Raw genomic sequence first — 13,091 nt, forward strand, 5'->3', positions numbered from 1 at the left:
CATTCCTTTCATCTCCTCCTGTATCTGAAACACTGTAAAGTAGCATCCGTTTGAGGGCAAATATTCTGCCCTGTGAAAAATATACACACAGACTTCCCCTGTAACTTAATAACAGAAAGGGACAATATTAACAGAAGTTTTACCTGTTCAGGTTGCATGATGATCTATTGAACGGGTAAGAAAGATGCTGAAGAGAAATGAGGCACCTTGAAAAGACTGCTAGTGCAGTACTGAAAAGGATGCTGCCGTTCTGAATGTTTTGCTCCTCTCAAGCTTTGTCTCCACTGTTTGCAATGCATCCCTACACATCCAGTCTTTGCAACCCCTGCTCTGCAACTACTGCTTTATTCTTTATTTCCTTCCCAGAATAACATGGATTTGGTTAGGTAGCCTCTCTTATTTATTGTCACAACAGTACAGTTGTGAAAATAGGGTTTGCAAATTTAAGTGATTTCTCCTAATGGTTGACTGCCTCTTTATCGGTTCAAGTAAATACACTGAAATCATCTTCATGCATAGAGAGATTTTACAAAAACAAGCTGAGGAGCTTACAGAAAGACAAACCAACCTACGGCATCTGCAGAGACCAGGAGTCTAGACTACACCCCATGTAAACTAGAATAGATGTAATCACCACAAATGGTGTATACCTAGTCTGAGTGACATCTGGCTGGCAGGTAGGGTCTGATCTTTAGCCCTGTGAATTGCTTTGTTCAACCCGCTATAATGTTTCCCATGTGTGAAGTTCATGTGCTCTCAGAAGAATAGCAAAGATATGAAATGATGGGCATAATGTGCTGGGCAGAAACTCCCGTATGTATAGGAGCTAGACAGGAGATATACATTATCTGTAAAGTATAGCTGTCTAGCTCTGCTGACAAAGAAGGAACAATAACAATACAAAAATGACATATCTGAAAAGGAAAGGCAACACAAAGAAACATAAGGTAAGAGAAATATTTATTTAAATTTGCACAATAACGAGCTTATACTGAACAAATTCAATCAAGAAATAATAGTAAGTGCAGTAAAACAAGGAAATATTGATGACTTTTCCCATCAGAAAACATTAAGAAGCCATGCCTGTGCATCACGGGTTTTGTTTTTGTGTTTTTTTACAACAACTTGTATCTTTTTTTTTCAGAGCACATACTGTACATAACACGTCTTAGCTGCTATGTTCTTTATTCCTGAAGGCCTCATCCTTTTACTCAAATGTCTGCTAAATTCTGCAGTGAGCAATCAAATACATCTATGCATATCCAAATATGATTAGGTAAAAATCTCTGCACCTAGTCGAGTGTTGGACCCTCAAGCTTCAGAAGACCCCATAAGCACTCCTAGTTGATCTTTGATCTTGATACCGTTATGTACATCATTACAGTGTGTCATTTTACACTAATCTAATATTCTGCATAATGATGTCAGACAGACAAACAGCCAGAAGCTGGGCCTGACCTCACACAAAGGTTTACACATCTGAGATGATTTTCTTGAGTCCCATAAGTTTCATTCTGATTCAGGTAACTGAGTTCATCACATTCCTGCACTTTAGATGGGCAAAACCAATCTAATTTCAGTTTTGATTTTGTACAATTTTTGGTCTAAAGATCTTTTTTCATGAAAGAAATTCTTTAACCAGAAACTGCTTGTGAGAGATGGTTGTTAGCATCACAGTTCCTGAAGGCACTGTGGATCCACTGAACAACAGACGTGGCCATTCTAAGGGAAGAAACAACAAAAAGAAGAGTTGAAGTAAATAACACACATTTATACAAATTCAGTCAATTTAAGAAGATCAGTTATTTGCAGACACCCATCAGGCTTTAACACACAGATTTGTAAAATAGGGATTTGTATAGATTTTGAGCTGATCCATGAAGTTGTCAACCTGTCCTTCGCCCACCCCAGGGAGGGATGTGATGAGTCTCCTGACTGCACAGTTTGCTGCTGTCTGAATCACAAAGCTACAGCAACTGAACTGAAAGAAACTGAGATTGGTGAAAGACATTTAGCTGATGTAAAGGTATCAGGTATTTGCCTGCAGTACACATTAGGCTGTTGAACAAGACAGGGCACTTTGTGTTTTATTTAGCTTAGACAGAAGGGACTATGACTTTTACTTAGCACTAAGTGCTTCAAATTAATACATCCAGGCTATAACACTGGCAAAGGTTAATCCGTAAGGTTTTCCCTGGTAGTCTAGACCTTTTTTGAGAATATTAGCAATTAAGGGAACAGATTGCCTATGACATGATTAAAGTACTGGAGAAAATGTTTTTTACATTTCCACTACTTCTTTTTCTCACTCTGATTCTTGCAATGCAAATAAAAAGTGTGCATTATTTTTAAATTACTCCAAATATATTTAGATGACTGAACTGCCAGGACTGATTAAAGACCAAGGTCTGAATCATTCAGATGTTTTCTTTCACTCTTTCTGTGACACAAGGTTAGACAATCCTAGTGTTCACCTTCTTTACTTGTGACTCGAAATGGTTTTGTGGCTAAGTCAGCTTTAGCTGATGCCTGGCTTTCTGAATTCTTAAAGGATTTGTGTAAACCTGTTTTGCTATAGCTTGGTTAGAGAGGCTTATTCTAGAGCTTTAACCTTCTGTGTGATACTCCGCAAGAAAAGAGTGGAGTGACACAGGACGAATGAGACAGAACTATACAAATTGAGCACAGCATTAACCTCATCTGGAGGGAGAGGGCTGCTCGCATGCAGAACTGAAATATTAAAATGCCATGAATATGAATAGATATTGTATTTCAAAAAGAATACTGCTCTGTAAAGAGAAATGAATAAGATTTTGCTTGCTGAGGGACAAAGTGGTACATTTTCAGAGTTAAGCATCACTGCCCTGTTGTATGTTTTGCACTGTGATATTCAAGAATGCATAATGTGGAAAATACAGCTACACATTGAAAATCTGATTTAAACAGCACAATAACTTTTATCAAGGACTCATCTTTGTGACAACCCATTGAAATGTCTAATTCCAGGTAGCTGGGACACTGAAGTATAATAATGCAGTGGTGTTTTCTATGGGTTCTTAGAGCACATTCTTATCTGAGCTGTTTTAAATCTATGGAGTTTGGCAGAGTATCTGCTTTAATTGTATATAAGTTCACAATTCAGTAATAGATTTTAGTAATCTATGTATGTGTTTACACTGCATACAAATTAGTGCAGGCTTACAGTTCAATCTTTGCTTAGGATAAAAGGGCAAAAGGGAGTAGCAGACAGATGGACATCAGTAAAACTGATACAGATTTCTTCTGCAGTACCATTGATTAGCAATAAAACAATGAAAAACACATTTCTCATCACTGAATCTCAAAGTGCTTTAGAGAAGAACTACATGTAATTAGTAATTTTACAGACGGGGAAACCAAGGCACAGAAATCTCAGCACATTGCCCAAGCCCAAACAGTCCCTTAAGAGCCCTGTCCTGCGTTGTGTCTAGGGCCTTCCCCCTGCAGTGCCGTACCCATTACCTGAGCCACCCTGGCAGCGACTCCCAGAGCCCCACATTGTTCCTGGGCTGGTTTTTCATGGTCTGGCATCTAGAAACCCCAGTAGTAATTTCCACAGGACCTTGTGGGAAGTGACTGGGCCAGTGTGAAAATTCATCTCTTCCTCATCCCTTGGTTGCAGCTTTTATTTGTTTATTTCAATTTTCTTCCCCTAAAAGTAACTTTCACCATTAGAGTTGGTGTGTGTCACCAGCTATAGACCTCACTAATACAGGTTTGTGCACATAAGCCTGTGTCAACATTTCTTGGGCAATAGCTGGCTTTCTAACCATTGGCCACCATGTCAGATTATAGGGTTTTCTCCTAACCAAAGACCCACTCTGACATCAAGACAAATGCCCATACTTGATTTAGCATGTACCACTTGCCTAGTAAAAGGACTATGCTTTCAACAGCAGTGACAACTGCTGTTGTACACAGTATTACATCAGGCAATTCAGAGAAAGAAGGTGGTGGTGCTTGACAGCTTTTGCTACACAATCAGCTAAGCCTCCTCTCTTCCAGGAGCAAGTAGTAATATTATGCTATTTTTTGTTATGCACCTTTTCAAAATAATTTATGGTAGCATGTACTAGAGTTTGGGAAGTTTCCTCCTTGGAAGGATGCGGGATAAAGATCAAAATCAATCGTGAATTTCAGGAGGAGCTACACATCATTTGGATGAATCCTGCTGTGTCTCTCTCCTTGGCTACTGCGGATTCACTCTTTGTCATTCTTCACTACTGAATTACCAAAAATATAATCCCATTTATTTAGAGGCTTATTTTGAATAGGAAATATTTATTTTAACTTCCCACTCTCTTTCTTTGACTACAAAAACCATCAGATGCTCTAAACATTATGTTGATTCTATTAATAATTTTAAAGTAAGAAAACTATATACTTATGTAACTAGTCCCATTATAAAAATGTGAAGTATTTGATCATAACAATCCTCAGGGAGGAAATCAATCAGTTCTGATAACTTAATAGTACCACACAAAGTGCATTTCTTGCTGGTCTAATCTTACATATCTGTTTGTTACTGTGTAGATGTGCAAAATAGCACAGAGTTGCACTGCAGCCAAATTTGAAATGAGCTATTCTGACGGAACAAACAAGCCGTGGAACTTGTTCAAAGCATACCGTGGCAGGGGCTGTTCTGCTTCTGACCTGTTAGTGCAGTAAAGCCATCACTCTAGTGCATGCAAGACTGAAGTTAGCAAACCAGACTCAATGCATTAATATTTACATGCCACAGAACCAGCTGGGAAAGAGAATCGCAGCTCAACTTTTATGCTCATTACCTTGCACTGGCAGAGGGTGCACTCTGTGCCGTGCTTAATCCAAGAAGATCCAGTGAAGCGAACGACACTGGTTTCATCCAGACAGGTTTTAGTGATGTCATTACGAATGGTGTCTGCTTGGCAGGGGTCAGTGACACAGCGTGGGCAACACTCATTCTCGGGGAGAACACTGAACTCACAGTCCACCTCTGGACATGACAAGGGCCAGCAGTCAACTTCTCCTTGCTGTTAAAAAATGTTTCGAGAACAAGAGATTATTAGCTGTTGTTTTGATTCATTGCTTGTTTTATTACTCCGACTCAGCATTACGTTCCTTAGCCGACCATTTTTTTCCATCCAGTCCTGTTCAAAAGCCAGTGCAGAGAATACTAATATTCACTGCCTGTGGGAAACAGTAACCTGGGTGCTTTTAGCTGCATGCTATTCAGGAAGTGTATTAGATTTAACTTATTCCAATGCATCCTGCTTCAAGCTGCAACTGAAAATTCTCCTTACACTTCACAAAATACAAAATATGGATCTTTTCTTGTTAAGCCCTACTTCTGCAAGTGGCAGAAGCTGTAAAGGACTACATTTCAAAAGTGCTTTGATGTCTCTTTCCTCTAGTTCTGGCTTCTATTCAGATTGTTGATTTGCGATAAAAAACCCTCAACTGTTCATTTCTGTATGGACTACTTTTTTTTTTTCTTCTTGCTATCGTTACAAATCCACTGGCTGTACTAAGGGTGTCAAGCTACCAGCAACACAGTTTAACAGGGAACGAAAGAGAAAGGACCTCCACCCATTGATCATCCATGACTAGATTACCTGACTTCCCAACTTAATCCCACTTTCCGCACTTCAGTGATGGGTTCAGTGCAATCAGAGTATGAGAAGGTCAAATAAGAGACTTATTTGACACAAATAAGTGAGCTAGAATATTCCTTGGGAAAGTTACTGTACTCCTCTACACAAATCTTAAGATGTCTAATTATTCACTTCAGTTACTGGAAGTTGGGGCCAATTTCCATTCAGTTCTGAATAAGGGCCAAATTTTTACATCTATTGGTCAATGAAAAAATTTCACAGACATCTTAAATTCACAGTTGTTTTGGGGCAGGTCTATCTCTGACCTAAAAATTTATTCAGGTCATTTGAGTAGTCAGGATTTATGAAGGAGGGGGGAAAGAAAAAAAAAAAGCAACATTTGATCCAGAAAAGAAATTTATTCACAAAAACCTGTATCTAATGCTTTGAGTAATGGTAGTTAGATGTCTCCAGAGCAAAACCTGACAAAGACCTCCTGGAATTTGTCATAGCTCTGACTTTACTCTTCTTACTGTAGCAAGTATTGTGAAGTTGCTGCTTTATAAAACTCTCATGAGTCAATTTTCCTCTTTTTCTAAATCACATGATGCTAACAATGAAAGCAATCTTAAAACCTGTCACTGATCTTGAACTTCCAATTTATTTCTATACACTATACTATTACACTAGAAAGAGTAAACAAAAAGGTATCGCCTAAAACATCCTTGTGATAATCAAAGGAAAGCAGGTTTTAGTTATAGAAGAACCATCTTAAATAAAGAGACATCTATTGAGGTTCCAAGCTGCAGGTTGCCTTTTGTTTTGTTTTGTTTTGAAGACACTTAATGAAGCACCTGGGAATCTATTTCATTGGATTTTAGCAGTGGTAACACTGAAAGCTAAGTTTGTCTACAGGAAATTGGTTTCCTTCCGTTATTCATGATGTTCAGACGAGGGAAAGCTGCTAGATGGACTAGGCTTTACCTCTGGAGATTAACTTGAGGTAAAAACTGTTCGTTTATATCTTGGGATTGTTTCTGCCATGGTAACTTCCTGAGCTGCATTACACAGAAGAAGTTCTGCCCAGACTCTAAAATACATGCCTAGGAAAAGATCACAAGCTTTTAAAATACCTTTTTTCCAAACCTAATTTCACTATTTTGAAGAATGCATCAGGTCTTATTAATTTTTCTGTTACTGGAAATGTCTGAATTAATAGATTTTAGTCTGCCAAACCCTTAGAAATTATCAGTTGTGACAATAATTTCATATATATTTAGAATTTCCTTATAAAGCTTCTCTCGTCTCTGATTTCATGGGCTGTTGAGTACATTCCACATCCAAATGACCTTCACTCTCCTAAAACAATCTTCATGATTAAGTAATTCCTATTATGTCTATTGTGTCCATATGCATTTTTGACTGGAACTTGATAATACCAACAAATATCCACGAAAAACAGATTTTGATTATACATGTACTCCAGAGGGAACTAAATGGATGCTAATGCACCAAAATGCACACATCAAAATCTCTCGCATCCTTTTTTCCTTTCTGTCTGGTCTGCTGTAATCAGAAGACTCACCAAGCAGCGACACTGCTGACAGTTCTGTATCCAAGTGTCGCCGCTGTTGTAGGAAAGCTCTCCACTTTGATGCAAGCACTGACTGCTGAGCCGTGGGTCACATTCAGGGCAACAAAATAGGTCAACAGTGGGGTTCTCACAGTCACAGACCATTCGCCGGCACATCACATATCCACTCTGTTGTCGCAAGACAGACATAGAGCAACAGCAGAAATTAGTGCAACTCCAACGGCAATTGTACAAAAACTTGATTTGTTGATGCAATTCTAAGCCACTGGCACATCAAGAAATTTTCCACTATTTAACTCTTCAAAATACTATTTAAACAGAGGCAGAAATCACAGTACACACTGAACAAGTACTGTAAGTTCACCTGCAGACTAATAGATCACTGCACATTCTCGGTGTCTTGTGCAAATCATTCGTACAATCAGTCTTCAGACAGCTCTCGCCTAAGGTGATAAAACTCAAGGGTACTTCTCTCAAAGGTCAAATTTGAATGGGTTGTATTAACTCTATGCTAGTCTCCTATGGGTGCTAGTTAGGTCTTGTTTTAAACTTCCAGATCGGTCCTCTCTTGTGAAACTATTTACATAAGGAAGATAGGTACTGCAAAATTAAATTCATGCTAATGAAACTTCAGTCTCTGAAATGTTCAGTACTTTGTCAGCAGTGTATAATGGCCCTTCATTCTGCGTGAACTTCCTCTACACTTAGCTTGGCATTGGCATCCCACAGCAGACATTTGAGAAAGTTAGGCTGAATTACCCTTCAGATATAGAATCCATCTATATTTATAGCCATCTGCTAGAGATAATGGGTTCAGTCAGTAATGCCAATATGTGTCTAGATAGACAGTCTCTTTGAGTGACAATGTCTTTACTCCCACCAAGACAAGATAGGTTGGCATCTCTGCTAACAAAATAGTATCATGTCCTTCTCCCAGTACTGTATAATAAACTTTCCAAGGCAGTTACATTTGTGCAGGTTGGAGAGAGGAGGCTCTCCCCAAAACACCCTATAAAATAATGCTTTTATATAGCACCATCTGCACAGCAGAAAGGACAGCTAAAACAGGAATTTCACTTGAATCATGATGGTCCTCCCTTCACCCCTATCACCATATTGCAGAAACAGCTAGTTTTCATCTCTACTGACCTGGCACGAACAGACAGAGCATCTGTCATTCTCCAGCACCCAAATCTGACCATTGTGCTTGATTTTGTCTTCATGGATACAGTCTCCTGTACAGTTCTTGCCATGGGGACATCGACAATCATACCCACCATCCAAGTTAAAGCAAACAGTGTCATTGGCACAGCTATGCCTTCCGGTTCCACATTCATCAATGTCTGCAAAAACATGCCATGCAATGCTTTTAGACCACATTCAATTAACAAAAATGTTCTTGCTGTAGCCACTATAAATGATTCTTAGCTATTAAAGACTTCAGCTGAAAATTAATTAGCATTTCTTCAGCACAGGGAGAAATAACTTCCAACTTCATAAAAACCATTTTTCAAATCAAATCAACTTTTAAAAGAAAAAAATATATTTTGAGTTTCCATATATATTTTTCTACACAAATGCTACCAAGCAAGCTAGATAGAATGCAGAAATCACAAGAAACACAAGAAGAAAAATAATACTTAGCTCATGAATCTCATTAGTTTGTGCTAACCCACATTCATTAGAGATGTTCAATTAAACAAGAAAGCTGCAGAAACTTGTTTTCAAAATCTTTTGCTGGTTCTGACTAGCAAATTAGAGTTCACCTGCTAAGACATTAACAAGAAAGGTGATGTTTGGCCTGCAAGCTCATTTAGGTAAGAACTGCATCATTTATCAGGGTGTGCAAACTAGAATACTTTAACTATTCATGTTGAAGTGTTATCTATAGCCTTTGTCTGTAGCATAGAAAATAAAGAACAAAATTAACATCTCCAGTGGAAAAAAGTAAATGATTTTGAAACAATCATATCTCAAAAATTCAAGAGTACCTTTAAAGATTTACTTCATAAATCTACATAGAATTATTTTGCAAGGACAAAGTAGCAGCATACTCTGCCGTATACTTGAATAGCCTGCATTTAGCTTTTTCGGATGACCATTCAGAGAAGAGTTAGCTGGAAAAAAGTTAGCTTTGAAATGGCATGAAGTAAACAACTATATGTGATATAAATAAAATGTGGAAAACACTAGAAGGTCAAGTAGAGGCTAGATCTGTGGCAAGTGTAAATAGCAATAGCCCCACTGAGTTCAATTATAAATTCAATTTCATGACAAACTCTTTAACTAGAGTTCATTAAAAAGTAACACTGTGATGTTTAACTATCCAACAGATTGATACAAGACAAAATAAGCAGTAGACTCATGCACATATCTTTCATAATGACCATAAAAACTTAATACAACATTCAGTTTTGGTTTTAACAATGGAAATGAAATCTCCTTCAATTCAAGTTTAAAGCAAAATAACTTAATTATTTCAATTCCATGTGGCTTCAGTCAAAAAAAGTAAACAAGTTGCTACCATGAATAGGAATTAGAATGAAAAACAGCATGGAAATTATTAGAATTTCATATATAAATTATCAACATTGTGGTTTTAGTTCAAATATTCTGTGCAACAATGATAGATCCATCTTAAAATAAAAAAGTATTGCAAAATTAGCAGAGCTTCTGGGAAGGATGAGTAAAATATCATTTGATAAGATCTGAATAGAAATGGATTGTTCCTCTCTAAAATAACATTAGCAGGAAGGGATGTAACCAAAAAATAAGCAAAAGATTACAAATGAGTAATAGCACTTCTCAACAAACTGGCCACTCAGTTCAAACCAATTATATTAGATGAGATACTTGGAGAAAATTCAGCTGTCCTGTAAAACAAGCACAGTTTCCTGTTCTTGCAACAACATGCAATGACTCTATAAACACTAAGTCTGCATGTGGTGCTTAGGTACAAGTGCATTTCATAACTTGCTCATGGAGAAAATGTTTCTGGGGTATGTTTTTCAAGAGCACTCAGTAATGGTTAGTGTACTGTTACTGAAAATAATCAAGGTTTTATCACTGACTCCCTGCTTATCACTTCTGAAAAATCCCAACTTCAGTTTTGTAAGTTGTTTGATTGAGGAAAATGAATGTTCTGGATAGAGTAATTTATATATCTCAGGTCAAAGTAGAAGCTGTTTAGACTTTGATTCTCAGCTAATCAGAAACAGCAACGGGTTCATCATGCAGCAAGAGAAACACAAACTTACATGCACAAAATTCTTATTAGCATCATTCATCCACAACAAACTATCATCATTATCTGCAAAGAACTTATGCACAAGTCATCCATCCCAAGGAAAACTTCACTCAGCTCTTCTCCTTTGGATTTCCATGAGATGGTAAATTATGCCACTAACATTTTTTTTTAAGTTATAGCCAGCTCTCCAAACTCCATACTTATACGGACAGTGTACACTGGCCCCCACATCAGTTGCTGCTGAATATAATGGAGGACGAGGGAGGATTACAGGTTGCGTATTTCCAGCATACTGAGTCACAGAGGTTTATTATTATCACTCTCATATCATTTTTTTAATGTATCAATTCACATCACACTATTTACACACATTGCCTAGGAATCAAGCAGTTTAAGTGTTTTGACGTTAGAACATTGAGTCCCAAAAGACTTGAAGGTTTATCTCAGAAAAACAATCAAAATATCACTAGTTATCTAGTGTTAAATTAAGAACCAATTCTTATTTATCTAATCCATATTAAAAATTGCAACAGCTTTTATCCAGCACTTTTTTTTTTAACACTATCATCCCAGGTATGACTGTATTGTAATGACAAAAGAAACACATGGATGCCAAAGTAGTGCTATATGTTAAAGAAAGGTAGGAGTTAATTGTATCACAAGTAATTTAATGTCTCAACAGGAAAAATACAAGAATAGAGGTATATAGAATGGTGATAGTAACTGGAATGACTAAACTCAATTTGTAAGATTTTAGAATCTGCAAGGGCAGATAACTCCATAAAAAATGGAATTTTCAATTGCTCCACACAGACTGGGTTAGTGCTCCACCAGGATGTGACTCAAGACTACATTTAGGAGATTTAATGACTGTTTCTTGGAGCAGATAGTCAAAGAATCCCAAAGGGAGAAAGCAACATTTGACTTGGCCCTGCCCAGTGTGCAGACTCTGATACAAACTCACTACTGAAGTGCTACTCTGTATTGGTGACCAGTAATAACCACAATGTATGCAAGTTCAGCATTCTAAGGGGTATTAAAGAGGCTCCAAAAATTCACTGTGATAGTGTCTCATTTCAAAAGGGGAGTTATGTTAAAATGATGAAGCTTTTAAAAATGAATTAGACTAGCAGCTAAAAGTATAAAATGTTCTCAGATAGAAAGATTGTTCAAAGACATTGTATTATAGATTCGGAGTAAAAGCACACCACTAATTAAGAAATACTTTACAAAGGGGTTCCAGATGACATAACGTACTTTTTTATTCAAAAAAATTAGATGAACTCCCTTGCATAGTACATGTTCTTAAAGAAATGAATCTGCCATGGAATAAAAGAGGAGGTAAGCTCATGGATTTATAAATGGTTAATTACTAAGTAATAAAAGGTAGCAATAAATGGTCAAGTTGTCACAACGGACAGCTGTCCCAGGGGAGTCCCACAAAAGTCTATGTTAGAACATGTGCTGTTCACTGTGCTTAAAAGTGATCTGAAGGAATGGATGAACAGTGAGATAAAAAAGGCAGTTGACAATAAAGTACTAAAGACAACAATTGTCTGTTAAGATATAAAATGTTTTGTGATATTGACTGAGTAGGCAATAAAATGGCAGATGAGATTCAAATACAAGGCACATGGGGCAATATACATTCAAAAAACAAATCAATCTTTTAGATCTATTCTGGAAAGAGATTTTGCAGCTACTGTGAATAGCTCTTTTTGCAGCTGCTGTAGATAGCTCTAAGAAAAGGTCAATTCAACAGCCTATTGGACACAAAAAACAAATACAATATTGATAACTACAGATGAGAAAACTCTCAATAAACTTGCAAGGAACGTATGCACAATAAGAAAAAAATGCACACCTTGATAGGTGGTGACAAAAAGCTCAGAAACATGTTCTGACAATAACTGACTCTTACAAGTTTCTACTTTCCCTGCTCTTACAAGTCATCCAGACTTCACTGATGATGTGAATTCCTAACAAATTGTTCTGGTAACAGTCTGAGGGCTGTGGACCTCTATCAAGGAGAAATAGGCTGTTGGAAGATGGGCTGGGTCAGTGGACTCTTCTTCTGCCCTGAAACTACTGAAGTAACTTAGATACCTCAGCTCTGGGGAGTAGTGTTACCTCAGCAAGCTGGCAACTATGAGGATACCTGGAGTATTTTTTGCTTAAGGCAAAATAATAAGGAGTGTGTTTGCTGGGAGCCTGAGTTCTTCTAGACAGAAAGTTTGGTTTCTGTTCTTGTCTGTCCCAAAGCAATCTATTGACTGATATAACTATTCTTCAAATAGCAAGTGAATTATGAATAATTTATTTGTGACTCCATAAAAGTCATCTGTCAGAGCTCAGCAGATGTGGAAGATGAAGAGCTGAGATGGACTTCGGATGCTGATAACACCAGTTTCACAAAAGTGTTGTTTCCTGATACAGTAAATATGTTCAAATCACCAGCATATAAAATGCAGTGGTTGAGTACTCTGTCCCTGCTAGTCCTTTTATAAAAGATGAGAAACTGTCAATTTTGCACACTGCCTACATTCCAGAATATTTAAACATTAGTTTGTCTCTGTAGAAGTTATTTACCTTCTGTCTGGTTATGTTTAAGTTGTGTTCGCACACCTAATAATGAAGC

General features: G+C 37.4%; 1 protein-coding gene across 1 annotated transcript in view; it reads right to left on the reverse strand.

Moving 5' to 3' along the window:
* Nucleotides 1-943: 943 nt before the first annotated feature.
* Nucleotides 944-13,091, reverse strand: part of NELL2 (neural EGFL like 2) — a 148,977-nt gene continuing 136,829 nt past the window's right edge. The window contains exons 17-20 of the mRNA XM_062583812.1: nt 8,356-8,549; nt 7,198-7,374; nt 4,827-5,051; nt 944-1,722 (exon numbers count right to left, since the gene is read on the reverse strand). Of these exons, the coding sequence (XP_062439796.1) occupies nt 1,672-1,722; nt 4,827-5,051; nt 7,198-7,374; nt 8,356-8,549 (647 nt within the window). The 3' untranslated portion in view covers nt 944-1,671. The remainder of the gene's footprint in view (nt 1,723-4,826; nt 5,052-7,197; nt 7,375-8,355; nt 8,550-13,091) is intronic.

Source organism: Rhea pennata, chromosome 1 (assembly GCF_028389875.1).
Source record: "Rhea pennata isolate bPtePen1 chromosome 1, bPtePen1.pri, whole genome shotgun sequence".
In the NCBI taxonomy this organism is placed as follows: Eukaryota; Metazoa; Chordata; class Aves; order Rheiformes; family Rheidae; genus Rhea; species Rhea pennata.